General features: G+C 49.0%; 1 protein-coding gene across 11 annotated transcripts in view; it reads right to left on the reverse strand.

Moving 5' to 3' along the window:
- Window positions 1–488: 488 nt before the first annotated feature.
- The window catches only part of Cacna1b (calcium voltage-gated channel subunit alpha1 B), a 165,160-nt gene continuing 141,028 nt past the window's right edge, over window positions 489–24,620 (reverse strand). For 7 of the 11 annotated variants that reach the window (XM_063283169.1, XM_063283167.1, XM_017591505.3 and 4 more), the window contains 10 exons: window positions 22,503–22,599; window positions 19,837–19,945; window positions 15,677–15,784; window positions 15,083–15,195; window positions 14,225–14,352; window positions 7,482–7,617; window positions 7,215–7,331; window positions 4,574–4,778; window positions 4,097–4,341; window positions 489–3,619 (listed from right to left, as the gene is read on the reverse strand). In XM_063283169.1, coding sequence (XP_063139239.1) covers window positions 3,089–3,619; window positions 4,097–4,341; window positions 4,574–4,778; window positions 7,215–7,331; window positions 7,482–7,617; window positions 14,225–14,352; window positions 15,083–15,195; window positions 15,677–15,784; window positions 19,837–19,945; window positions 22,503–22,599 — 1,789 coding nt within the window. In that variant the 3' untranslated portion in view covers window positions 489–3,088. Of the gene's footprint in view, window positions 3,620–4,096; window positions 4,342–4,573; window positions 4,779–7,214; window positions 7,332–7,481; window positions 7,618–14,224; window positions 14,353–15,082; window positions 15,196–15,676; window positions 15,785–19,836; window positions 19,946–22,502; window positions 22,600–24,620 lie in introns of those variants that run through there. The other 4 variants (NM_147141.3, NM_001413253.1, NM_001195199.2 and 1 more) reach the window with 2 other exon arrangements.

Below are 24,620 nucleotides of genomic sequence, written 5' to 3' on the forward strand. Positions count from 1 at the left end.
TCTTTGAGCTGGAGGGACTTGGCTTGGGACTGATGCCTTTTAGACTCTTGACTTTTAAGGAAGTCAACAACAGTGTCAGAGAATCCTGTTAGAGCCTGTAGCTCAGAAGTGAATCTCCCAGTGGCCTCAAGAACTGCAGAACCTCAATACACCCATCCCACTGGCGCTGGGAGAATCTGGGTAAGAACAGCCTTTCCTCCCTACCTAACTCTCCTTGTAGTGTCTTCTGGGAACCGCAGGGTACCAGCACCTCTCCAGCAACAAAGGATACTGGGTATTATTGCTCTGCATAATCTGGACAGCTTTCATGGGGTCCCAAGCAAAGCCCACTGTTATCGTCAAAGCACATCCTGCTCCTGCATTGAACCCAGTGCTCACGAGCACATTGTTGAAGTTCTCAATTTTTCTCGAGCCCTCCAGGCAGTAGACCCTCTCCACCGACGCACTGAGACACACCGTCCTCAGGTATCACCCAGCTGCATCCTGGGTTTTAATTTTGATTTTTTTGGTTGTTTTTATTTAATCCAAGGACTTTGCTTTATACAAAAAGTCATTGTAGAAACAAGAGCAGAATCCAAAGTTTGGTTTGTAAATATTATTCAGGCAGCAAACTAGTCAAAGGACTGATTTTTAAAGTAGTCCCATTTCTGTTGCATGATTGGATCTTTCTCTCTCTCTCCCTCTCTCGCTCTTTCTCTCTCTCTCAACACTGTTAAATATAAATTTTTGCAACAAACCTTCAATTTATATCAAATATAATTAAAAATTAACAAATGAATACATTGTATCAAAAAGTATGAAGATATACATTTCATGCACATACTTGTATAATGTATATATATATATGTGTATATTTTACATGCACACATAACTTTTTCAAACTACAGCACTGCTTGACAGGTTCCAGATGCAGACAGCTGGTTGTTGCATTTCAAATTTGGCAACTCACTATGAAATTTCAGGGGGAACAGACAACATCTTGAGAAGAGACAGTACAGAAACAAACCCAAAGTCAGGAAGCAAGACATCATGTCTCCTTTCCTGTGTACCAGTGCTTGGAAGAAAAGCCAGCTATGTTAATGTGGGATAAAGATGATTCCCAACCCAGGACTGTCTGGAGCAGCTGTAGTTCCACACAGAATGTATACATTCAACACTCAAGAGAAAAGGGCTGGGGCTGGGACAGAGACAGAACAGTATCAAAATGCACATCCTCCTCTGTTGTACATGAGTGCAGTCACATGCAGTCCAGGGTCCTGTTTAATCTTACCCTACTGGAATAAAATACTCTGTTATCTTTAAAGTTTCAGGGTATTGTGCCTTCATATAAGGAAATTCTATAAAAGGTTTGGTCACAATCATGCTGAAACCCTAGACCGAGTGGTGGTCTTGTGTTTTGTTTCTAGTAATGTGTCTTTTGTTGCATAGCCCTATGGTTGACAAAAGCCACTTGCTGAACACACGTACACACACCTACACACACACACACACACACACACACATTTCCTATGACTCATGCATGCTCACGCACGCACACTACCACACACATGCAATCACACGCGCAATCACACATATACACAGCTTCTGTGAGAAACATGGGGTAGAAACCAACAGTCCACCAAGAAGTCATCAGACGTTTCAAAACACAGAGAACACACCAAGGACTGCCTGCCTATGTGAAACCTTTCTCTCATGGCCTCACAGCCATCTCTGCACACTGAACACCTTCCTGAGCATGGGTTTGCCTTCACCAAGTAGCCATGAGGTTTTATTTGAGTGCTGTGTCCCCAGTTCCGGGCCAGGGGCTGGACTCAGCTCTAGGCACCTGGCCTGTTCCAGGACCATCCCCTCCCTGCCAGTTTCTTATTATGCTGCCAGTGCGGGCTTCTCCCTCTAACCCCAGTCCCTTCTTTGCTTGCATTTTGCTCTCTTCAGCATTCAGTGAATACTAGGTTTTGTTTGTTTGTTGTTGTTGTTTTTTAAAACACAACAGAGATCACACCCTACTTGGCAGGCATCCCATCCCTGAGAATCAGATTTTAAAAGGCGGAAAGTGCCTCACGCAAGCACACATTGTGCTGCTCTGGCTTCTTCAGAACCCATCACTCAGGGAGGAACATGGGCACTACAGCTGCTTCTCTGACATGCTGCTGGACACGGTCAGTGTCCCTAAGACACAAGTCCTAGTGCTGCTCTGAGCAGCTCCCCGATGCTTCCTGAGGCCGCACCTCAGCCACGATGCTCAGAGCCAGAGATCAGGCACTTGGTTGAGCAGAGGAACCAGGGTCATTGGGGACTTCCCGGGAAGGGTAGAATACATACAGGAACATTGCATACAAGTCACAGAAACAATGCAAAATGGAGACCTTCCTACACGTTGATTTCTTTTTTAAGTTACACGAACATTTTCTTCCCTGTTTTGATTTCTGTTTTTCTAGATCAACTATATAGAAATGACAAAAAGTGAAAGTGTTGTGACTGAAAACCAGAATCAACAGCAAGGACATCCTCTAGATTTGGTCCCTATTATGGTGACAATGTAGGTGAAAGGCAGGCCCTTGAGCATATCTCTATATACATGTGCTATTTGACTCCAAGACCACAATAGACATGAGAGTAGTGATGCTGGCAGGTGCTGCCAGGCCACACAGTTGGGCTCCTTTCCTTGCCTTTGAGGGTACCCTATCCCCCATGCCACACATTTGGACAAACCACAATCTCCATGAGGCTCAGACCTCCTAAGAAAGTCCCAAGTACCCACCCTGGAAGCTGGAGGCCATGACATAGGATTTGGATTTGCTGGGTCTATCTCAACTCAGCTACCTCTGCTTAGGATCCAACATCTGGCATGGAACCCAGGAAGGCAGTACACAGGAGGATAGAGAGGACCATATCCCTCTAAGAAAGGGCTTTATTAGTCTGTCCAGTGTAAAAGGGAGGGAGGGAGAGAAGCAGGAACCTCCACCACAGAGGCCGCGATGTGAGGACCCTCCTCCCAGGGCTGTGACCGCACAACCCAGAGCGGATGATAAAACTCATCAACTGGAACCCGCACCCACGAGCTGGTGCATGGGTGGTCGTGGTGCAGCTAGCACCAGTGATCCTGGTCTGGGTGGTGGTAGCTGTGCCGCGCCCGGACGCCGGTGCTGAGTCCCAAAGTGCAGTGGTAGCCATTGGGTACACGGCGGAGAGGGTGGGATTGGGAAGTGAGGGAGGACACATAGGAAGTCCTGGAGGAGCGGCCAGAGTTGGTGGCCACGGCCTCTTCAAAGGTGAGTGTATCCTCAGGCAGGTTGTGGGCAGAGGCCTCACTGTCCAGACGCTGCCCTAGGTAAGGGTCAGAGCCAATGCGGGAGCCAGAAGCTAGAGGCTGGCTCAGGGGCTCTTTCTGGAGCAGGGCATTGTGTTCAGAAAGGCCGCGGCTGAGACGGCCAGGGGAGAAGGCTGGAAGGCCACTCTGACCCTCAGCAAAGTGGACAGGCGAGGAATTGGCCGTCTTGTAGGTGATGCTGGGGCGTGGGGTCAGGGGAGTCTGGGGGAGCTGCCTCCGCCCACCTCGGCCCGGCGTGCTAGCACCAGATGTTGACATCAAGGGGCTCCCATTAACGGAACCACTGCCCTACATGAAAAAGGGAACAGCAAATAGAAATGAAAATCACATTAAACAACACAGTACACACACAATATAGTCATCGTTCTGACGGGATCCAGGGAGGACACGAGGCAAATGGAGGGGAAGCAGGAAGGAGAGACTTCCTGCTGATCAAGTACTAGTACTGATCAAGTACTAGAAGCCCACAGTCAGAGGAAAATGAAGAGTGATTAGAAGTGCGTGCTGCTAGGGGCTGGGGATTTAGCTCAGTGGTAGAGCGCTTACCTAGGAAGCCCAAGGCCCTGGGTTCGGTCCCCAGCTCCGGAAAAAAAAAGAACCAAAAAAAAAAAAAAGAAGTGCGTGCTGCTGATTTGGGACAACTGACCAACTAATGGGGGGCTCAATGGCTAGAAAGACAGATATGGGGGCGGGGCACAGAGGACACTCAAAGATCTGGGGCAAACAGCATTGGAACAATTGAAACATACGCCCCTATTTGATTACCTGCGGGTGGGGTCCTGGCTCTAGTGCCGCTGTTGGCGATATGGGGTGGCTACTGAGGGAGGGCTTAGGTTGTGGGGGCTCCCGGCTCCCAAAGCGGTCACAGGAATAGAAGCGCTGCTTCTCTGAAGAAGAGGAGGAGGGCTGCCTCCGCTCCTGGGACCGGCCTCGCTCTTGCTTACGCTCCCGCCGGCAGCCTGTGGACCCTTCTCCATGGGGCAGGCCAGATCCTGCAGCAGTACTTGGTGCTGGCCAAGAAGTAGAGAGGTTACGTTCAGCTGAGTCCCAAGCAGGGCAGAAACCCCTGGCTCTAGACCTATAGACTCAGGGCCTTAGGTAGCCAATGGTCCTGCCTGGCCCCAGAACTGGGACTCGTACCCCCTCCTGCTGTGGGCAGATTCTGGGACCATATGGACTGCCGGACCCTATCCTAGTCAGGCCATAAGCACTCACGAGGCTACTGGGAGTCTTTATACGCACCACCTTCTGTGTCAACAGACAGGCTGGGCCCCTTTTCCAGGGACCTCTGCTTCTTGTCCCTGCGCCGGTGGCAGCGGTGGTGGTGGTGATGGGACACCTGGCTAGGAGGTGGCCGGTCCAGGACTGTGTTGCAAAGCTGAGTCCCATGCGGGCGTGGAGCCAGTGTGGAGATGGAGCGCTTCATGGGGCTGGCATTAGGGGCCGGCTGCGACAAAGGACACGGGATGAGCAGGCACATGGCCAGAGGTGGCAGGGAGGACAGAAGAGGAATTAGACAGATAGGGAGGGGGCCATGGCCCAGTAACAATAAAGGTTTGAATTTCCAAGATGGCCAGCTTTTTGTTCACCCTCAAGACCTGAGAAAAAGCCTGGCAGATTAAAACAAAGGCCTCGTGAGCCTTTCTCCCTCCAACAGCAAGCATTCCGGGATGGACTGGCTCAACTGGTGGGTCAGGATGAGTTACAGGATGGTCGCAAGCCACTCAACCATCTTCAGACCAATTAACCCTGAGTGAGAGGAGGAAATGCTTCAGAGATTTAAAACAACTTCAGAAGATACTTGTTTTCTGTGTGCCTGGTGGTGTGTGTGTGTGTGTGTGTGTGTGTGTGTGTGTGTGTGTGTGTGTGTGCGTGTGCCTGGTGGTGTGTGTGTGTGTATTTGTGTGTGTCTGGTGGTGTGTGTGTGTATATGTGTGTGTGTCTGGTGGTGTGTGTGTGTATGTGTGTGTGTGTGTGTCTGGTGGTGTGTGTGTATGTGTGTGTGTGTGTGTCTGGTGGTGTGTGTGTATGTATGTGTGTGTGTATGTGTGTGTGTGTGTGTCTGGTGGTGTGTGTGTGTATGTATGTGTGTGAGTATGTGTGTGTGTGTGTCTGGTGGTGTGTGTGTGTGTATGTATGTGTCTGGTGGTGTGTGTGTATGTGTGTGTGTGTGTGTCTGGTGGTGTGTGTGTGTATGTATGTGTCTGGTGGTGTGTGTGTATGTATGTGTGTGTGTATGTGGTGTGTGTGTGTGTCTGGTGGTGTGTGTGTGTATGTATGTATGTATGTATGTATGTATGTATGTATGTATATGTCTGGTGGTGTGTGTGTATATATGTGTGTGTCTGGTGGTGTGTGTGTGTATGTGTGTGTGTGTGTGTGTCTGGTGGTGTGTGTGTGTATATATGTGTCTGGTGGTGTGTGTGTGTGTGTGTGTGTCTGGTGGTGTGTGTGTGTATGTATGTGTGTGTGTATGTGTGTGTGTATGTGTGTGTGTGTGTGTGTCTGGTGGTGTGTGTGTATGTATGTGTCTGGTGGTGTGTGTGTGTATGTATGTGTGTATGTATGTGTCTGGTGGGGTGTGTGTGTGTGTGTGTGTGTGTCTGGTGGTGTGTGTGTGTGTGTCTGGTGGTGTGTGTATGTGTATGTGTGTGTGTCTGGTGGTGTGTGTGTATGTGTGTGTGTGTGGGGGGTGGAGATATTTCCACTGCTCCCTGTGTCTTGAGGTTCTTTCCTACCCTTTACTTCTTTAACTAGCAGAGAAAGTGAACCTAACCAAGCCCCAGTCAAACCAGAAGCCACTTATGGGATGGCAGTGTGGGAGGGGCATCCCTCCAGACAGACTGGAAGCTGGGTTGTGTCATGAGGGTCCTGCCAGAAGAGGGGTTGCTGGTTTGACTACGGAATCCTGGTGGGACTCACACTTCGGTCCATCCGGGGGATGACTCATCCCCACCCAACCATGCCATGCAAAATCAGGACCTACAGAAAGACTGCTGTGACGTGTAGTGGCATCTCTCAAGGTCAAAGACTAGGAGGAAGCATGTGACACCACGGGGTGGGGCCGCAGGACTGACACAAGGGGAAAAGAGGGCAGCAGGGGATGGGACGCACTGTAGGCTACAGTGTAGGGATACCATAAAGGGAAGACATGGCTCGGGGAGTGAGAAGGGTGAAAATGAAGAACGCAGGACACAACCATAACCACAGGAAGGAGAAGGACACAGTCAGGAGAGCTATAGGCCCGGGCAGGCCGAGGACTCAGAGCAGCCGGTGGCCTCTTCTTGGCTTCAAAAGTGACCTTGAGAAGGGGCTTGTCAACTCTAAGTTGGGTGTCTCACTCCTACTTAAATGTACTCAATGAGAAAAACCTCACAAGAGGCCAAGAAGCGAATAAAGGTTCAGGGACTGGGCAGGAAGGGTCATCCCAGAGCCCCAAACAGCAAAAGGGTAAACTGAGGCATAGGCACTACTTTCTGGATTCTAGAATCTGCTCTGGTCCTAGAGATGAACCTTAAGAGAGGAGAAGATGGGTCAGTAGAGCTGGAGGCAGCACAGTGGAGGGGTCTGAGGGCCAGAGGAGACAGTCAGGGAGGCAAGGGCTGGGGGATACTAGAAGTGGGGTAAGCAGAGCTAGAGGGAAGGCACCAAAGCTATAGATCCAGAACTCAGGGATTAATGTCTGTTTGGCCTTAGGACTGTCCTGGTGAGGTAGGCACTATGTCACCCAAGGGCAGGAGCTGTCCAAAGGTACACAGGCAGGTGACTTCAGGCAGGCTATCCAGGTGCCACCCAGTCTTGTTCCTCCATATACACCATCAAGCCCTCTCCTCCGCTGACACCCCATCCTCTCCACAGCCTAGATGGCTCCAAGACAACATACCTGTGTTTCTGCCGCCAGGCGTGGCATAGAGGCCGCTCGGCCTTGGCTCTCCAGGCCAGGCTGGGGCTCCCCATCCGGTCCTCTCAATGTCATGTTCTGCATCTGGACATCTACAGCCTGGAGGACAGAAGGCTGCTAAGTAGCACATCACAGAGCCATCTGCCTCCACCCACCCCCATCTCACACATCCTCACCCCCAGCTTCTGTGTTCCTGTCTCACACTCTCTGTCCTCCCTCTCTCATACAAGCCCCCCAGGAAGGGCTCACCAGTGCTCCTGGCTGCCCCACAGGGATCTCTGCAGAATGGCCACGTTCTAGAGGTGCTCTGGCCTCATAAAGTACGTCCTGGGTCCTCTGCGTGCCCCAGGACAGGGACTCCTTGATGCCACTTTCCTGGGTTTGTCTGGGGAAAGAAATGTTCTATAGGGTTAGAGACCTATGGGCTACAGAACACAACTGCTGGGAATCTCCACTGGCTGTAGTCTTGGCAAATAAGGGACAGTTCCATTCCTCTCTGACCTCCCACTCATCCCTGCACAGGAGTTCTAGCATGGCCCACTAACCAAGATATATTAGATAGCATGGGCTCAATGTAGTTCCAAGCTAAACAGTACTCTCAGGGAAGAGGACTTGAAACACTTATTCTGAGGAAAATCAAATCCATCATCCTCTGGTCTGGGGACAATCAGCAAGTTCTTCGACCCTAGTGGTTCTTCTGAAATATGGGCATCAAGTATCTGCCACAGACCATGATGGGAGGGACAAGGCCACCCAGGAACTACGTGGTGAATATAAATATCCAACAGCTAAAGAGACTCCAGGACCCTTCCTGGGCCTCTCTCCTCAGGACTTTCTCACTGATAGCTTTTTGTTACACCCAGCTCTCCACTCCTCTCTATTGGTTTCCTAATCGTCAGCCCATAGATGCCCTCACTGCCTGCCCCTCACAGTATGTCCGTTCCTCACGGTGCCTGGAAGCAGTCAGGTTCAGGGTAAGATGCCCACATAACATTGACTCTTCCCAGGCAGACCCTCTGCAAGGACTACATGTGCATCGTACAAGTTGGGTGACACTTGATCAGTCAGCTTAGCACACCCAGCACAGGGCCTGACTTCTGAACACAGAGTGTGCTCACACAGTTGGCCAGATCTGTCCTTGCTGGGCATCTATACAAGAATCACTCATTGTTTTCTGGGTGTATTGCAGGCCACTTCACCTCAATGTCTCTTGAGGCAACCCTGGGAATGGGCTCTAGATAAGAGTGGGGCCAGGCTAAACCCTGGCACACTGCCAGCCCTGAGGTCACAGTATGGCTCTGACCCTCCATTGCTGAACAATGGGATAGGGTGTTCTCTGACTGTGTGGAGTGATATTATTGGAGGTGTGGCCTTGAAGGAAGTGTGTCACTGGGGTGGTCTTTGGTGTTTTAGGAGCTCAAGCCAGGCCCAGGAATTAAAGAACAGTTTAGGAACAGTGTGGAGGCACACACCTTTAATCCCAGCAGTCGGGAGGGAGAGGCAGGTGGATTGATGAGCTTGAGGTTAACCTCACCTACAGAGTTTCAGGACATTCACGCTCAGGCAGTGAAGGAAAACATTGAGAACAGAATGCTGGTGAAAATGTATTTGAACAAGGAGACCTTGTTCCAGCTCCAGCAAACAGTAGAACAGCCACACGGTTCTGGCTTTAGAGTCAAGGATACAAGGAAGGGGTTATGGAATCTTCTTCCGCAATTAAGGAAAGCCACTGAGGCCAGTCATATGTCAGGGGTGTCTCTGCATGGAAGCCTAGAGGCCACTGTATAAGGCTGTGAAGGTGAAGTGTGGATTGTGGAGACCCCAAGATGTTGGAGGTGTGAGAGCCGTGGGAGACCTGTCAAGGAAAGCTGCTGACAGGGAGTGGAACCAACCCAAGAAAGAAAGAAGTGTATTGTAGTCAACAAAGCTAAAAGGAGTTGGAGATTCACAGAGCATTTTGACATCAGAGATAGAAGTCCAGAGTCTGGAGTTGGCCTAGTTTTCTGTCTGTCTGTCTGCCTGCCTGCCTGCCTGTCTGTCTGTCTGTCTTTCATCCAGTATTTCCCAGCGTGCTCTCTTTCCTCACTTTGGGAATAGTACTGTATACTATTTGCCACTGTATGTTGGAAGTGTATGATCTACTTTTTATTTTTATTTTACAGGGGTTACAATTAAGAGACTTTGGATTTTTAAACATTGCTGAGAGTGTAATAGACTATAGGGACTTTTGAAGTTGGACTAAATGTATTTTACATTATGATTTGGCCATAAGTCTATGGGGCCAGGTAGTGGAATGTGGTGGTTTAAAAGAAAATGGCTCCCATAGACTCATAGGGAGTAGCATTATATAAAGTATGACTGTGTTAGATAGGTAAGGCCTTGTTGGGGTGTGTCACAGGGGGTGGGCTTTGAGGTTTCAGAAGCTCAAGCCAGACCCAGAATCCCCCTCTCCCGTTCTGCTGCCTGCCAATCCAGATGTAGAGCTCTCAGCTCCTCCTCCAGCACCATGTCTGCCTGCATCCTGCCATGCTCCCCACCATGGAACAATATAATAAACCTCTGAACCTGTAAGCCAGCCGCAATCAAATGTTTTCCTTCATAAGAGTTGCTCTGGTCATGGCATCTATTCCCAGCAGTAAAACCCTAACTAAGACACTGACCTTCCATGAAAGCTCTAACAGCTTCATGCATAGTATGTAATTATCATAGTTTGTACCTGGGTCTTACTTTGTTCCTGGAAGCCTAGATCAGATCAAATCAAAGACACCTCACATTTTATAGAATACATGTGCCCCTCTAAGACACACACACATCTCACATAACACACACACATTCCCTCTCACAGAGTTGTATGTACTTGCTCAGAGCATGCTTAATTTGAAATGCACAAAAAGGACCCTAACTAACATGTGCAAGGAAAAGCATGTGCCTGGGGACTTGCAGGGCTCTGTGTGGCAGCTCTCGGGATGCACTCCCACAACTTAGAGCTACTTCTAACACACATGCAGTCAGGGTTCCCTCCACATTGTCTGCTGCCCACAACATGAACTTGGGCCTGTCTGCACGAGGCTGATAGGACTACGGCCTATACAACAGAAACAGGTCCAGACAAGAGCTACATGTTGGTCGCCATTTTCAGGGCCAACTTGAGGTGGTGAGTCTCATGGGCAACAGATAAGGAAAGATAACTATTCCTGGAAGCTAGCTATGTAGCTTCAAGTCTGTTGATCCTGTCTCAACGAGTCTGCCTTCAGTGTGTAACCAGCTCTGTCCAGAGCCTGTCCACAGCCTTGGATGAGAAACATGATCCTTGATTTCTAACTCTTTGAAACTGACTTCAAGAAACACTGTCTAAGAGTGAGGTGAAACAAAAAGACCTGACCCATTTGTCTATGAAATAAAATAGTTTCAAAAATGAAAGCCAAAATGGGAAACCAGGAGACAAATGGCTCAGTAGAACCAGGAAGATCAGAATTATAAGGTACTTGAAAGTTCAAGGAAGAATCAATATCTTTTTATTTTCTAAAAGATTTATTTATTTTATTTATACAAGTGCTCTATCTGCATGCCAAAAGATGGCAATCATTAGAGATGATTGTGGACCACCATGTGGTGGTTGGGAATTGAACTCAGGACCTCTGGAAGAGCAGCCACCGCTCTTAACCTCTGAGCCATCTCTTTAGCCCACGAAACAGTTTAACAGTTCATAGGCACTAGAAATCAGTGACCACAGAACCCAGAAAAGACAGTGTTTTAGGGTTTCACTGCTGTGAAGAGACACCATGACCAAGGCAACTCGTATAACAGGCAACATGTAATTGGGGCTGGCTCACAGGTTCAGAGGTGCAGTCCACTATCATCAAGATGGCAAGGTTCAGGCAGGCCTGTGCAGGAGGAGCTGAGAGTTCAGCATTTGATCTGACTGCAGCCAGGAGAAACTGTCTTTTCCATACTATGCAGAGCTTCAACGCCCACCCCCACAGTGACACACTTCCTCCAACAAGGTCACACCTCCCAACAGTACCATTCCCTATGGACCAAGCGTATTCAAACCACCACATTCCACTCTTTGGCCCCCATAAGCTTGTTCAAACACATGAGTCTATGGGGGCCATACCTAGCCATAGCATAATGCAAAATACATTTAGTCCAACTTCATAAGTCCCAAAGTCTATAGCCGTCTCAACAATGTTAAAAGTCCAAAATTCAAAGTCTCTTCTGAGATTCACACAATCTCTTGACTGTAATCCCCTATAAAATCAAAATCAAAAATCAGATCACATACCTCCAACATTACAGGACATACATTAACACTCCAAAAAAATCATAGTGAGAAATTAACAGACCAATGCAAGACCAAAAACCAGCTGGACAAACTCCAAACTCCATGTCTCTATGTCCAATGTCAAAGCGCTCTTCAGATCTCTAGCACCTTTCATCTTTGTTGACTGCTGTTGGCTGATCTGGCATTCAGCAACAACAAACCTCATTTTCTTGGGCTGGTTCCACTCCCTGTTAGCAGCTTTCCTTGACAGATATCTCACAGATCTGGCGTTTCTAACAGCTTGGGGTATCCAAGGCAATTTCAGCATTAAAGCTTCTTGTTTCAATGTCTGGGATCCACACATGATCTTCTGGACTCCTCCAAAGTGCTTGTGTCACTTCTCCAGCTCTGCCCTCTGTAGCACTTTAAGCTCAAGTTGATCCACTCCACTGCTGCTGCTGTTCTTAGTGGTCATCCCATGGCACTAGCATCTCCAATGTGCTGGGATCTTCCACTGCAACTAGGCCTCACCAATAGCCTCTCACAGGATCTCTTCGTAGTGTCAAGCCTCAACTTCTTTGTATGACCCTTAAGTCCTTGGCTGTCAACTGCAAGTGAGCCTGTACCTCACCAACAGTCTTTCCTGGCCTCTCAGTGTCAAGTCTCAGCTGCTCTCCATGACCCATTCATGCCTTCAAAAACAGTGTCACCTGGGTAATTACCAAATTCAGCTGCAGCATGAGGTACAACCTTGGTTATCTCTAGAACACAGCTTCTTTGTGCTCTCAGAAAACACATCCCAGAAGACTCCACTTCAGTGATGCTCCATAACAGGCTGGCCTTGAACTCAGGAATCTGCTTGCCTCTGTCTTCAGGCAGGGTGGTACACACCATTAATCCCAGGAGAAAGGCCAGCCTGTTATACAGCAAGTTCCAAGTTCCTGTTCCAGGCATGGTAATACAGGCCTTTAATCCTGGAACTTGGGAAGACATAGACACACAAATCTATGAGTTCAAGATTGGTTTACAAAGCAAGTTCCAGGACAGCCAAGCTTAGGCAATGAAAGATGTAATAGAACAAGGAGGGCATGCTCCAGCCCCAGCAATCAGCAGAACTCTGAAGCTTTGGCCATGTGGCTCTACATTTAGAGTCAAGAGTAGAGGGACTTTCTGGAACAAATGATGCTGGTTAGCTAGAGCTAAGCAATTAGCTGTGATTAAAAAGATACCAGTATCACTGAGGTGAGATCTGGGATGTGTTTTTCATGCTTTTCAGGGCCACAACTCCTCAAGAGCTAGATCAAAAGCCTGTATCTTTCAGTCACAAGTTCTGGATCACAGGTGTGCCCTCAATTGCTAAACTGCAGTTCATTTAAGATTAAAAGTCCAAATGAAAACAGTAACTAAGTAATAATAACACCTAAACATTCTTTGTTCAATGGCAAATGGATAAACAATAAGCTTTGCTGGGCAGGATCTTGCCCAAAGTCATAACTCCCTTAATCTGTGTATTTTCTTGATTTAGCTCCATTGCAATTCCCAGTGCCCTTTTATTACTTGAACCACACATTTTGTATTTTTCCTTTGTAAGCTTACTATGCTTGATCAGAATGCTCTTCATGAGAGTAAACCAGAGGACAAAGTCTATGATGGGCGTTTCTGAGGTTTCCATTGTCAATGCAATTGAGTCAAAATCTCTTTATCTTAACATCAGGTAGATTCTTCAAATATGGGCAAAAAGCTGCCATATTCTTCACCAAAACATCACAGGTCACAACAGTCTCTAGGCCACATGCTAAAATTCTTCTTCTCTGAAACCTCTTGTGCTAGCAGGCCTCTACAGTTCAAACCATATAACTACTAGTATGGCCCATTAAGCCCCACTTAAAGCATTCCACTGCTTTCCAGATCGAAAGTCCCCAAATCCATATTCCCCCAAACAAAAACATGGTCAAGCCTATCACGATAATACCCCAGTCCCTGGTACCAACTTCTGTCTTAATTAAGTTTCCATTGCTGTGAAGAGATACCATGACCAAGGCATCTCTTAAAAAGGACAACATTTAATTGGGGCTGGCTTACAGGTTCAAAGGTTCAGTTATCATCAAGGCAGGACTATGGCAGGGTCCAGACAGGTATGGCACAGGAGGAATTGAGAGTTCTGCATGTCAATCTGACTGCAACTGAAGAAACTGACTCTTCCACACTATGTGGAGCTTCAAAGCCCACCCCCACAGTGACACACTTCCTCCAACAAGGTCACACCTCCTAACACCCTATGGGCCAAGCGTATTCAAACCACCACAAACAGGTACATGCAGTGGCTATCACCTCAGGAGTAGCACAGCTATCTACCCAAGCTCGGTGATGTGAAGCTAACCTCAAAGTTCACTATGAAAACACTCAGATAGAAAACCCTAACAGCAGCCATCTTTATCAGCATCCAAGTGTCTGTGTACCCAATGGTGGAGGTAGACATTCGGTTCCTCCAGAGCTCATCCTTGAAAGTGGGATGGGACCTGAGAACCTCCTATCCTCAGAGGACTGTTCTTATTGTGGATGAACCCCTCAGGTATGGTATTATAGGGTGTGAGGTAGAGGCCAGATTCTAAGTAGTGTATGGAGAGATATTCCCTCCTCACACTGGTCTTGAGTTCTACCCACCAGCACTTACATGGTGCTCCCATTCCACCAGCACACCCCACCCACACGCCCCACCCGAACTCACATGGCGCCCCCATTGCTGAGGGAAGTTGCACTCTTTTGTCGAAGGAAAACCCGAGCTCCTCGGAGCACAGCGGGCTGTGTCTGCTCCAGGGTGGCCTTCAGAGGATGGAACAGGGAAACAGGACCCATCTACAAAGGAGAACAAGGAAGAGAAGAGACCTGTGCCTGAGAACCTCAGCCTGGTATAGCACGTAACAGAGTCCAGTCTCCTTATTCTGCAGCAAAGAACTTTTACTTTCCCAGATCTTGCCTTGTTTCCCAAGAGGAGCATGCGAACAGAACAAGGTAGGCTCAGGGAGTATTGCTTCTGTTTTCCCCCGTAAAGGACTTCAGGAAAACAGTCACTTAACCCAGAGCCTTGGTTTTTCTAGCTACGCAGGTGGGTATTGGTCTTATACACAATCAGTCGAATCAGTGGTCTCATCTTTAGGTTACAGTGGCTGCCAGAAACTGGGAGGATAACTAGTGAATATGCCATGACATGGGGCCAGGTAAACATCACTAGAAGCTCTGTGTATCTACAAAACAGAATCTCCACATGGTGGTCACCAAAGACATGGCTGTGGCAGCACCAGACAGATGTATCCCACACCTCCCATATACCATGAGCAAAGACAACAGCGACTCTGGTCTACACCGTGCATCTCTCTGGTGTGTGCCTGTGTGTGTGTTTCTTTCCATCCTGTAAGAGTCCTCCTTGGATACATCATGTCCTTTCCAGACAGCACAGGAAAAGTGACACTGCCAGGGCTCTGTCTTACTCCTAAAAACCAGCTCTCAAACTCAAGCAAGTAACTAATGAAGAGCAGGCAGCTCGGCCATTAAACTCTGAGCAGTTATAGGTCTCCCACAACTGTACCTGGGACAGGCCTCCAGGAGCTTGGTGAGTCTGATCTCTGGTGGTTTTGTTCTGTTTGTAGAAGTCAAATATCATGAGAGCCGCATAGACCTTCCCCACTGTCATCTCGTCAGCTGAAGAGAACAGGCAAAGAGCCAGAGGGCGAGGGTTGGAGGACACACAGCACAAAAACGCCACAGAAAATGTAGCCAGGTAAAGAGGCAGCTTCTTTCCCTCATCCCCTGTGTAGGCTCAGCCACAGGCTCTAGTGCTGTGTCTCCTATAGCTACAGAACACAGTGTACTCTGAGCAACACTAATTAGTCCTGTGTCTCCTAAGCTGGACTGATGAATTCCCTACAAGAGGCTCTCAGAATTGAGCACCTCCTCTTCTTTGTGCCAATACCAGGCTTCCCTCTTGCATTTCTTAAAGTGTCATGAGATATACTGTCAAAGTAGGAGGACTCTGGATAACCGCTTATGGCTCCTATGCCACCCAGCATGGCTACACAGGGATGAGGGGAGCCCACCTCTGTAAAGCAATACACTGCCTGTCTATACTCCCACAGGCCCTGAGGGAAGGTGGGGCAGAGGGTATCTTTCGCTCTCCACTTACGTTTGTGGGGTGGCACCAGTAAGTCCAGAGTCTTCTGGGGCAGATTAGCCCACACAGAAGAGATCTCCTTCCTCAGCTCAGCATCACATTGGTGCTGTTTTGTCCCCGCTGGGCCAGGACAAGAGGAAAAGGGGAGACAAGTCAGAAGCAGCCCTGCAGGCCCTGCCTTCAGACAGAGCTGGAGACACTGTGTGGGCAGGCGTGTGGAGGGGAAGAGAAGACGGAGCTGGCACTAAAAGGAAGATACAATGTGAAGACCCAGTGATCTGCTGACTAGCTGGAGACCTTCCTGCACAGTAGGAGACAGTACAGCTATGTGTGCGTGTGTGTGTGTGTGTGTGTGTGTGTGTGTGTGTGTGTGTGTGTGTGTGTGTTTACAAAATAGAATCCAGGGCGTGTGTGTGTGTGTGTGTGTGTGTGTGTGTGTGTGTGTATCTGTGCGAGTGTACAAAATAGAATCCAGGGCGTGTGTGTGTGTGTGTGTGTGTGTGTGTGTGTGTGTGTGTGTATCTGTGTGAGTGTACAAAATAGAATCCAGGTCCTCTCTTCTACAACAGAGCCATAACCCCAGTACCTCAAATATCTTTTGAAGTGTGAAAGTTTTAATTTTGATGAAATTTAATTTATCATTTTTTTCTTACATGGTTCATGCATTTATTTATTTATGTGTGTATGTTGTGTGTGTGATTGTAGAGTTTCCCATGGAGGCCAGAAGAAAGGGGCACCAGATCCTAATTGTGAGCCTCCTGCTAAGATCTGAAACCTGATATTCTGAAAGGGTAGTAAACACATTTAACTGTCTGGATTCATGCATTTTTCTAAAAAGAAATCTCCACTAAACTCAGTTGCCATCATTTTGTTTCCCTCTAGAGGTTTTCACCATTTTAAATTTATGATCCCTTTCAAGTTAAGTTTTGTAGGAGGTCAAACTATGTGCTGTGGACTGGAAGGCATCCCACTGTTGCTATGTGGAAATCATAAGAAACAGTGACTAGAAGTTATCAATAAAAGACCTCATGTTAGAAGTGCCCTTCTGAGAAGACAACAGAAATCTTGTTCACTCTCTCACTGAGAGCACAGAGCAAGGGGAGACCTCAGAGGAACCCACCCTACCAGCACCTCAAGAATAGAAATCAGCTTCCAGACCCTGAGAGAAGCATTTCCTGGGTAAGCTGCCCAGCCTGCCGTATGGTGTGCCAGTACCCTGCAATGTTTCATCTTAACAGAATTTAGAATCACTTTGTCGACAAACCCTAGGCACATGTGTTAAGGTGTCTCCAAGGAGGGGTAACCAAGAAGGGAAGCCATATAAATGCAGGCTGCACCACCCTGGGTTGAACAAAGGGAAGTAAATGGTAACAGGCGCCTCTGCTTCCTATTTAAAGATGCTCTGGTCCTTCCCACCATACCTGATGGGCTACCCTCTAGAATGGTTAGCTAAAATAAGGCCTTCCTCTTCAAAGTGCTTTCTGTCAGCTATTTTGTCAGAGCAGCAAGAGGATTATTACACATTCCAAACTGACTGTGAGTCAAAAATCGTTCCCAGGCTGGAGAGATGGCTCAGTGGTTGAGAGCACTGACTGCTCTTCCAGAGGTCCTGAGTTCAAATCCCAGCAACCACATGATGGCTCACAACCATCTGTAGTGAGATCTGATGCCCTCTTCTGGTGTCTCTGAAGACAGCTGCAGTATATATAATAAATAAATCTTTAAAAAAGTATATTGTTCCCTTTGTAAATGGCTGTCTGACTTTACAAACCACTGCTTATTAGGGATGAATGGTATCTTTCCCACATCAATTCCCCTTTCAAATTTGCAGAAAATCAGTTGGCCCTATGTATGTGGGTTTCTCCCAGCGACACCTTGACCAGCATAAGTTCATGGAAAGAGGCTGCTTCCTGCCTCTCTTCTTTTCAACAGGATGGTTTAGGTTCTACATTGCTCCATAGACTTTAGATTCATCTGTTGGGATTCTGTCTGGACGACAGCAATGAGAACAAGGATGAGGCCGATACACCTCTTCCACAACACATCCTAACCCATGAACAAGACACAGGCTATTCTTGTTATCCAGGTCTGTGATTCTTCCTATAAAGATTGTGAAACTCACAGGTTAAAGTGTACAGATGAATTTTTAGAGTTATCCATGACACAGAAACACTGCATTGTGTTTATTTTCAAGGAAGCATTTTAAGAAAGCGTTATGGAGTTATTTCCTACTGTTAGTTACTAGAACACAAACGTTCCTGCATGCTACCTTTGTATGCGTGTCAGTTTCAGTAACTTTAAAAACAGGCTGGATTTCTGCACATAATGATACAACTCTGACCACAGACACTTTTGTTTCTCTTATTATATTTTTATTAATGAAATCAACCTTTAAATTTAAACCTATTTAGAATATCTTTCCTTCTTTCCCACCCTTTCTTGCTCTTGTTCTTCCCCTGATCTTATTGGAATGACTAGGGGCCAAGAACACATCTGAAAAACGAGTCCTGACTCAGGCCACCCTCAGCCCTGACTTTAACAGAGTTCCTATGTTGACTGTTACATCAGCTGCAGTTTTTCACAGATGCCCTTTATCATATATCTCTTAGGTGTCTCATTTAATTCCAGCCCCACACAGGACTATTCTTAGCAAGAATGACCACTGGATTCTGTCACAGGCTCTTTCCCGATGGGACTGTGGAAATACCATCCAGTTCCTATCAAACTGAGTGTTTGATACAGTCAGTTATAATGGCTGAGCTTTAGAACACCAAACCAGCCTCCATGACTGGAAGAAAACCAAAACGGTATCATATATTATTTTTTTTTTACGTCCCGATAGATTTAGTTTGCTAAAGTTGCACTTAAGATCTTTATATCTACAGTCACTTCACCAAAATTATATTGAGGAACTTTATGTCCACAATCAAAGGAAGATTGTTTTATTTCCTGCCATATCTTTGTTTCTTATGTCAGAATAAAGTACATTTAAAATAAGCTAAGAAAGGTACCCTCTTTTTATTTCCTATAAGATTCTAGACGGTCTGTAGTCACTAAACTGATAGACTTCAATGAAGCCAGCTAGGCCTGGAGCTCTCTGTCGGAAGGTTGATGGCTGTCAGTCTACCTAAGAGATATGGCATTACTAGGTTATCTCCTATCTTTATGCATGAGTGCACATGTGTGTGGTGCACGTGACTATGAACGTGCATGTGTACCTGTATGCCGATGCGCGTGTGTGGAAGCCAGAGGAAAACCTTGGACATCATCTTCAGGAGCCTAAAGTTCACAAATTAAGCTTGGCCAGAAACTCGGAGAAATGTGCAGTGAATTCTGGATTTATCAAGTAAAGCCATTCCCGTACCACTAAGCTTATCTCTTCTTCAGTGAAAGTCTGGTAGTTTATATTCTTCAAAGGACTCATACATTCCCCTAAGATGTCATTCTCAGAGAAGAAAAAAAGCACAGGAAGTAGACTCTGAGGACGGCTACAGACAGGGCCAAGACTGATAATTGCCAGAGAGAGGTGAGCGGAGACAAGTCCCTCGAGTAGCTGGTTCTTATGAGGGAAGAAAAGGAGGAACATAACGGGTGGTAAGAGGTAGCCCTTTTAAAGAAGGGAACGTAAGAATGTGCTCATATACTGACACACATAACCCCAAACAGAAAACAACAAAGCAAGAGGCAGACAACCAAACAATGGGTACCAACCTTAGGGACTTAGTGAGAAAAGATGGGACCTGTGCGGGGGGGCCTCACCTCCACCCCTCACAACAGAAGTACCCAAGCCGTATGGCACAGAGGAGGGAGAGTGATGGGGTACAAGGTCCCCCTGGTAGAGGGGAAGGGGAAAGAAGGAGGAGATGGCCCATGCTACCTCTAACATGATTGGGGCAGGCTCTCACTGCTGGGTGTAACGACCTAGGGCAAGGAGTGCTTTTCCTCCTTAGGCATGAGACAGTGTAGTACTAATGCAGTTGTCATGGAAACAGTCAGTGCCTAATAGAGCAAGTAAGTCTGTCCCCCAGGTAGAGCCCATCCCTTTATCTTCCTCCTTACATGTCTAAGTAGATTGCTTTATTTTGTGCGTGCATGTGTGTGTTTGTGCGCCAGGGAACTTGCTAAGGATTGGCTGGCCAGTGCACTCCCTTTCCCAAGGCCATGTGACTCACCTGGGGCAAGCTTGATCTCCAGTGCCGTCCGGATGAGGGCCATCAGTGTGGATGTAAAGTGTACCGTCATGTCCTCATTGGATATGGGCATGTTCATTCGAACCAGGCGCTGGGGATGAGGAGGGGCAGATCAGGGCCAAGCATATTACGGTCACTCCCACCCTAGAGTTAGTGTCTGGGCTCTGGAGCTTGGCTTGGTGTCCCGAGAGTGGTCCTGGCAGGTGCCTGGTCCAGAAGGCTGGGCGGTGGAAGTTTTGCCAGCATTCTCTCCTCCTGGACCTTACTCTCATCTAAGCTGAGATTCTCCTGACTAGAGAAGAACAGAAGTCCAAGTAGAAGCTGTAGCAGAAGCCAGGCCCAGGAGCCTGAGTCCTGACCACTGGCTATGAGTGACACAAGGGGGCATGGTCCTGGCTGAGGAAGGCAGAGTGGGACAGCTTAGAATACAGTTGGAGGCCCTGTCCTGTGGTTTTTGCTTACCTGCCCTCTATCTGCAACTGGATCATTGGGTAAGTAAGGGGTGGAAGCCAAGAGGCCTCTCTGAGGTCCAGTCCCAACGAGGCACTCATCAAGAGAGATGCTCTTGCTTAACTCAGGTCTTAACCACAAACAGGGGGCCGGGGAGACACACTTGAAGACAGACACCATCATAGGTAAATGAATGAAGAAGAGTCTTAAGAGACCTTTCTAAGGGCCAGAGCAGAGCAAGCTGCTCCTATATCTCTGAGTGGCCAGCTCCCTTTCTTTTCTTGTTTTTCAGAGACAACACATCTTGAAACAGGGATGTGTCTGAGTCATTCCTCTGGGTAGACTCAGCAGCTGCAAGGAAGTCCGGCTCTCAGAACATCTGAGGGAGGTCTCAGGTGCATCTGAGACCACTCAGTCGGCCATGAAGCACCCCAGGAATACTAATGTCCTCTGTATAGGAAGAAAACTAGAGATAGGACTTCCTCCCTAAGGCAAGCACCCTTCTTCAGGGAAGGGCCACACAGCCCGGTCCCTAGGATCTTGCCCCCACGTTCTGTATCTTCATTGTGATAGAGGGGCATGGGGTGCAGAACACAGGAGGTAGGCTCTTGTCCTCTGAATGCTGGCAAAGCCCCACTGGGCACGTCCAATCACAGGACCAGGACCTCACGTGTCACATGTGTTACACACCAGGAAAAGCCTGCTTCCCAGAGCATGGCGTCCCTGCAGACCAGCACCGATGGCAGTGTGAGAGGCCAAGAAATTCCTCTTCCAGGGAGGGGTCAGGATGGGAATGAGAGAAGAGCAAGCAGATGTTTCCAAGAGGGGGAGATCTGTCCAGGACACCAAAGGTCACCCTCACAGGGGCTCCCACAGGTTTGCCCCCAGTCATGGAGGACAGAGAAAGATAGAACCTCAGAGAAGCAGAGTGGCAAGACCATGGCAAATAAGTTCCAGAAATGGTACTGGAACCATCTCTTGGGCCCTCCCCCATTTTGCCCCAAGCCATCTGCAACCTACCCCGAAGCCTCTCTTGGTCTGGTCACACCCTGAACCTCAGGATCCTCAGGCCTGGCTGGAAAGGGCAGTGCAACCCTTCCTGCCTGCCTTTCTGTCTGACTGGGTGTCATAGGAACAGAGCTCTCCCTCCTGTGGGTAGAGACATGCACGCATGCATGCAGGGCCTCCGCAGTTTCAACACACATGCTAGTTGGGGGCAGATAAAGGCAGGAAGAACCCAGAGGCATCTGTGAGTGGTGGGAGAGCTGTTTGGTTCCCACAGACTACACTGAATGAAGTGGCAGACAAAAAAACCTAGAATGGGGTACGGAGACAGAAGATGGACAGAGTACAGCGGGCTGAAGAGGGAGGAGCCAGCAGGGAGCTCTCAGACAGATGCTAACACAGTTGGCACTGTTTAGTGGGGAGCAGTAGGGGCTATGAGTGCTGAGGGCACTGCAGGTGCAGCGAGCTATGACTGGGCCAGGAAGGAGGCCTGGAGGTGTCCATGTTCACTTCCTTCCTCACGACTCCCGTGTGCTGGGACTCCTGAATGCGAAGCTGGAGCCTTAGCCAAGGCATCCAAGCAGCCTTTCCCTTCCAACGTCAAGGCCCCACCTCCTTCCCACTGGGAAGTTTTGAAGCCCTTGAAGACTAGCTGGGCACAAACCCTACAAGGCTGAGCTTAGCTGGGGTAGAAGGGCACGGCACAGGGGAGCAGCAGAGGCCCGCAGGCCCCATCTGTCCCTGGAGGCAGACCTTGCAGACTTGATGACCACCCATGACAGGAGCACAGGGGCAGGGCATCTAGGAGGAAAGCACCCTCGGTCCAAAAGCATTGTTTTGTTGGTCTTCTCATTCTTGGGAAAGCACAGGCAAAGAAGGGAAAAGGGCCCTGGATGGGGTATCTCTGGCTCCATTGTCCCAAGCTCCTCAAGGATGTCAGTGGTGGGGAAGTCAGACAGGGTAGTGGATTAGTGCAGAGACGTATGCCTCTGTCTGGGATGGGAGCAAAGGATTTCGGGGTGGTGAGGGAGCAGCAGTAAGGCAGCCAGGTACAGCCAGACAGCCAGACAAATCCTAAGGAAGCAGGTGAGAGCCCATGAGTGCTCTGTGGGCTGAATGAGGGCCAGGTGGGCCCAGCCAAGCACAGACAGCTCCTGGGTTGGATGCAGGATCAGTGCAGGGTCAAGGTCTACCTTGTATGCAACTCGAGCCGGGCATTTCTTCCCCAAACCCAGAGGTGGGGACATGTGTTTCAGCATCTCAAACATGTCATTGTAACTGATGCGCCCACTGGAAACCCGTTCCAGAGGCCAGGCATAGTGGGGTGGTCCACAGGAGAGGCGCACGGCAGAGGGGCAGAGCAGGGAGCGGGCAGGGGAGGAAGCAGACAAGAAAACAGATTCAGTTAACCAAAGTTCGGGTAAATGCCCCAAATCAAAAACAAGTAAAATGAAGGTATCTCTGCTTGACTTGACCCTTGCTTGCCCCCACCCCCAGCCTCACCTCCTCATAGGCAGCCCAATGCAGGGCAGCGGGCAGGGGTGATGTCTGAGCTAATGAACATGGAGGGGTGAGGAAGGGCTGCATCGGGGCGGCTTTGGGTTATAAATTTCTGACTTTACTGTTTTAGAACTGCAGACAAGGCCAAATCAGAAAGAGCTGGTTCATGGCACGGGAAGCACTGGCCAGACTGTGGAGAGGAGACTACCGCTGAGAACCACAGCAGCAGTGTCGCCCACCTCAATGGGCAGATTGGATTTGCTTCCACATAAGGCCGGAGGCTAATGTGGAGAAAAGTCTACAACAGATTAGAAAGCTAGAAAAGGAGTCCCAAAGTTCTTAGTGACTGAACTGAATGACAGGGCAAGTCAGCTCCAAGCCCAGAGACGCCCGAGGCCAGCCCAGGGCAGGGCTGCTGCTGAAGTCAGGGCTGGATGGGAAGGAGACTGCGGGAAGGGAGGAGCTGAGTAAGCTGTGGCCTGGTGCCACTAGTGCCTCTGACAGCACAGGTTGGGACCAACAGGTTGGATGTGCCCCTGTGGGCTGGGGCACTCAGGGCAGCATCTTGGGGCTGGTGTAGCATCTTCCCAAGTCAAGAGGCTGGGGCTTCCCTCTACCCCAGAGCACCTGCCTGTGGGCTTGGGGTCTCAGAGACACAGCAGAGTCCAGCCTTTCTCCAGAGGGCAGATCTGCCCAGACCCTGCCCTTCACTCACAGTTCCAGGCCAGGGGTTTTCTCCCTGAGCTGAGCACATCAATCCGGAAGCGACGCAGGAGGGCTCCCCTTTCTTGTTCCCACTCTCCCCTCCCCCAGGGACCTGAGAGCCTCTCCTGACCCACAGGGACAACTGCTCCTTGTTTATTTGCACCCATGTACAAATTCTCCTCTCGGCTCTCAGCCTCTGGCTGTCGGACCATCAGCCCAATCATAAGAGCCTGCAGGATTGCTGGGTGTGATGGCTGTTTGCTTGGTAAAGGTGGGACCTGTCTCAACCACATGCCAACCCCCTCCCTAACCCCCACGCCCAGCCAATTGGTCCTGGCAGACTCCGCCGAGCCAGGCCAGAAACCATCTCAGACACTGTCATGAAGGCTGCCTGCCTCCAGCTAGGGGACATAAGACAGGGAACCAAAGCATCCAGGATGCTGGAACGCAGGGCAGGGCAGGACAGAGGAAAGAGAAGGTGAGGTGTTGTCATTCCCAAGTCAGGCAGGGAGTGTGTGCAGTGTGTGCGATTCGGGCGGGGGGTATGTCAGATGGAGGCTCTGAAGTTGCAAACCTTGTAGGCCAACCTACGAGGGCAGTTCTTCCCTAAGCCAACGGGTGGCGCAATACAACGCAACAAACTGTACATATCCTTATAATGAATCCGGCAACTGGAAAGGAAATGTCACAGGTTACGGCAACAGGCAGGATGGAACCCGTCCCCCACCCACCCAGGCTGCAATGGAAGATGAGCTGTGAGGTGGAGGTGAGGGGTACAGCTACACAGGCTACTCCCTAGTGGGACCTGAAGTCCAGTGCTCCCCAGAAAGTGTCAGCCCCAAGATAATGCCTGGATGTGAGGCTAAGCAGGAACTACTCAGAATAATGCAGAAGAACAAACACCCCACGCCCACCATGAGCCCCACCACTGACCAGTCCCAACTGGACTTGCTGTCTGTCCTGCCCTCAGTTCCTGAATGCCAGAGCCTTTCTCTTTGTCTCCCTCTCACCCTGGCCCTTACTCCTGTGATGTGTCCCCTCCATTTCTCAGACACAGAAACCCTACTGAGGAATACACACCTAGATGCCTCTCGATTGTTCCCATC

This window comes from Rattus norvegicus, chromosome 3 (assembly GCF_036323735.1).
Source record: "Rattus norvegicus strain BN/NHsdMcwi chromosome 3, GRCr8, whole genome shotgun sequence".
In the NCBI taxonomy this organism is placed as follows: Eukaryota; Metazoa; Chordata; class Mammalia; order Rodentia; family Muridae; genus Rattus; species Rattus norvegicus.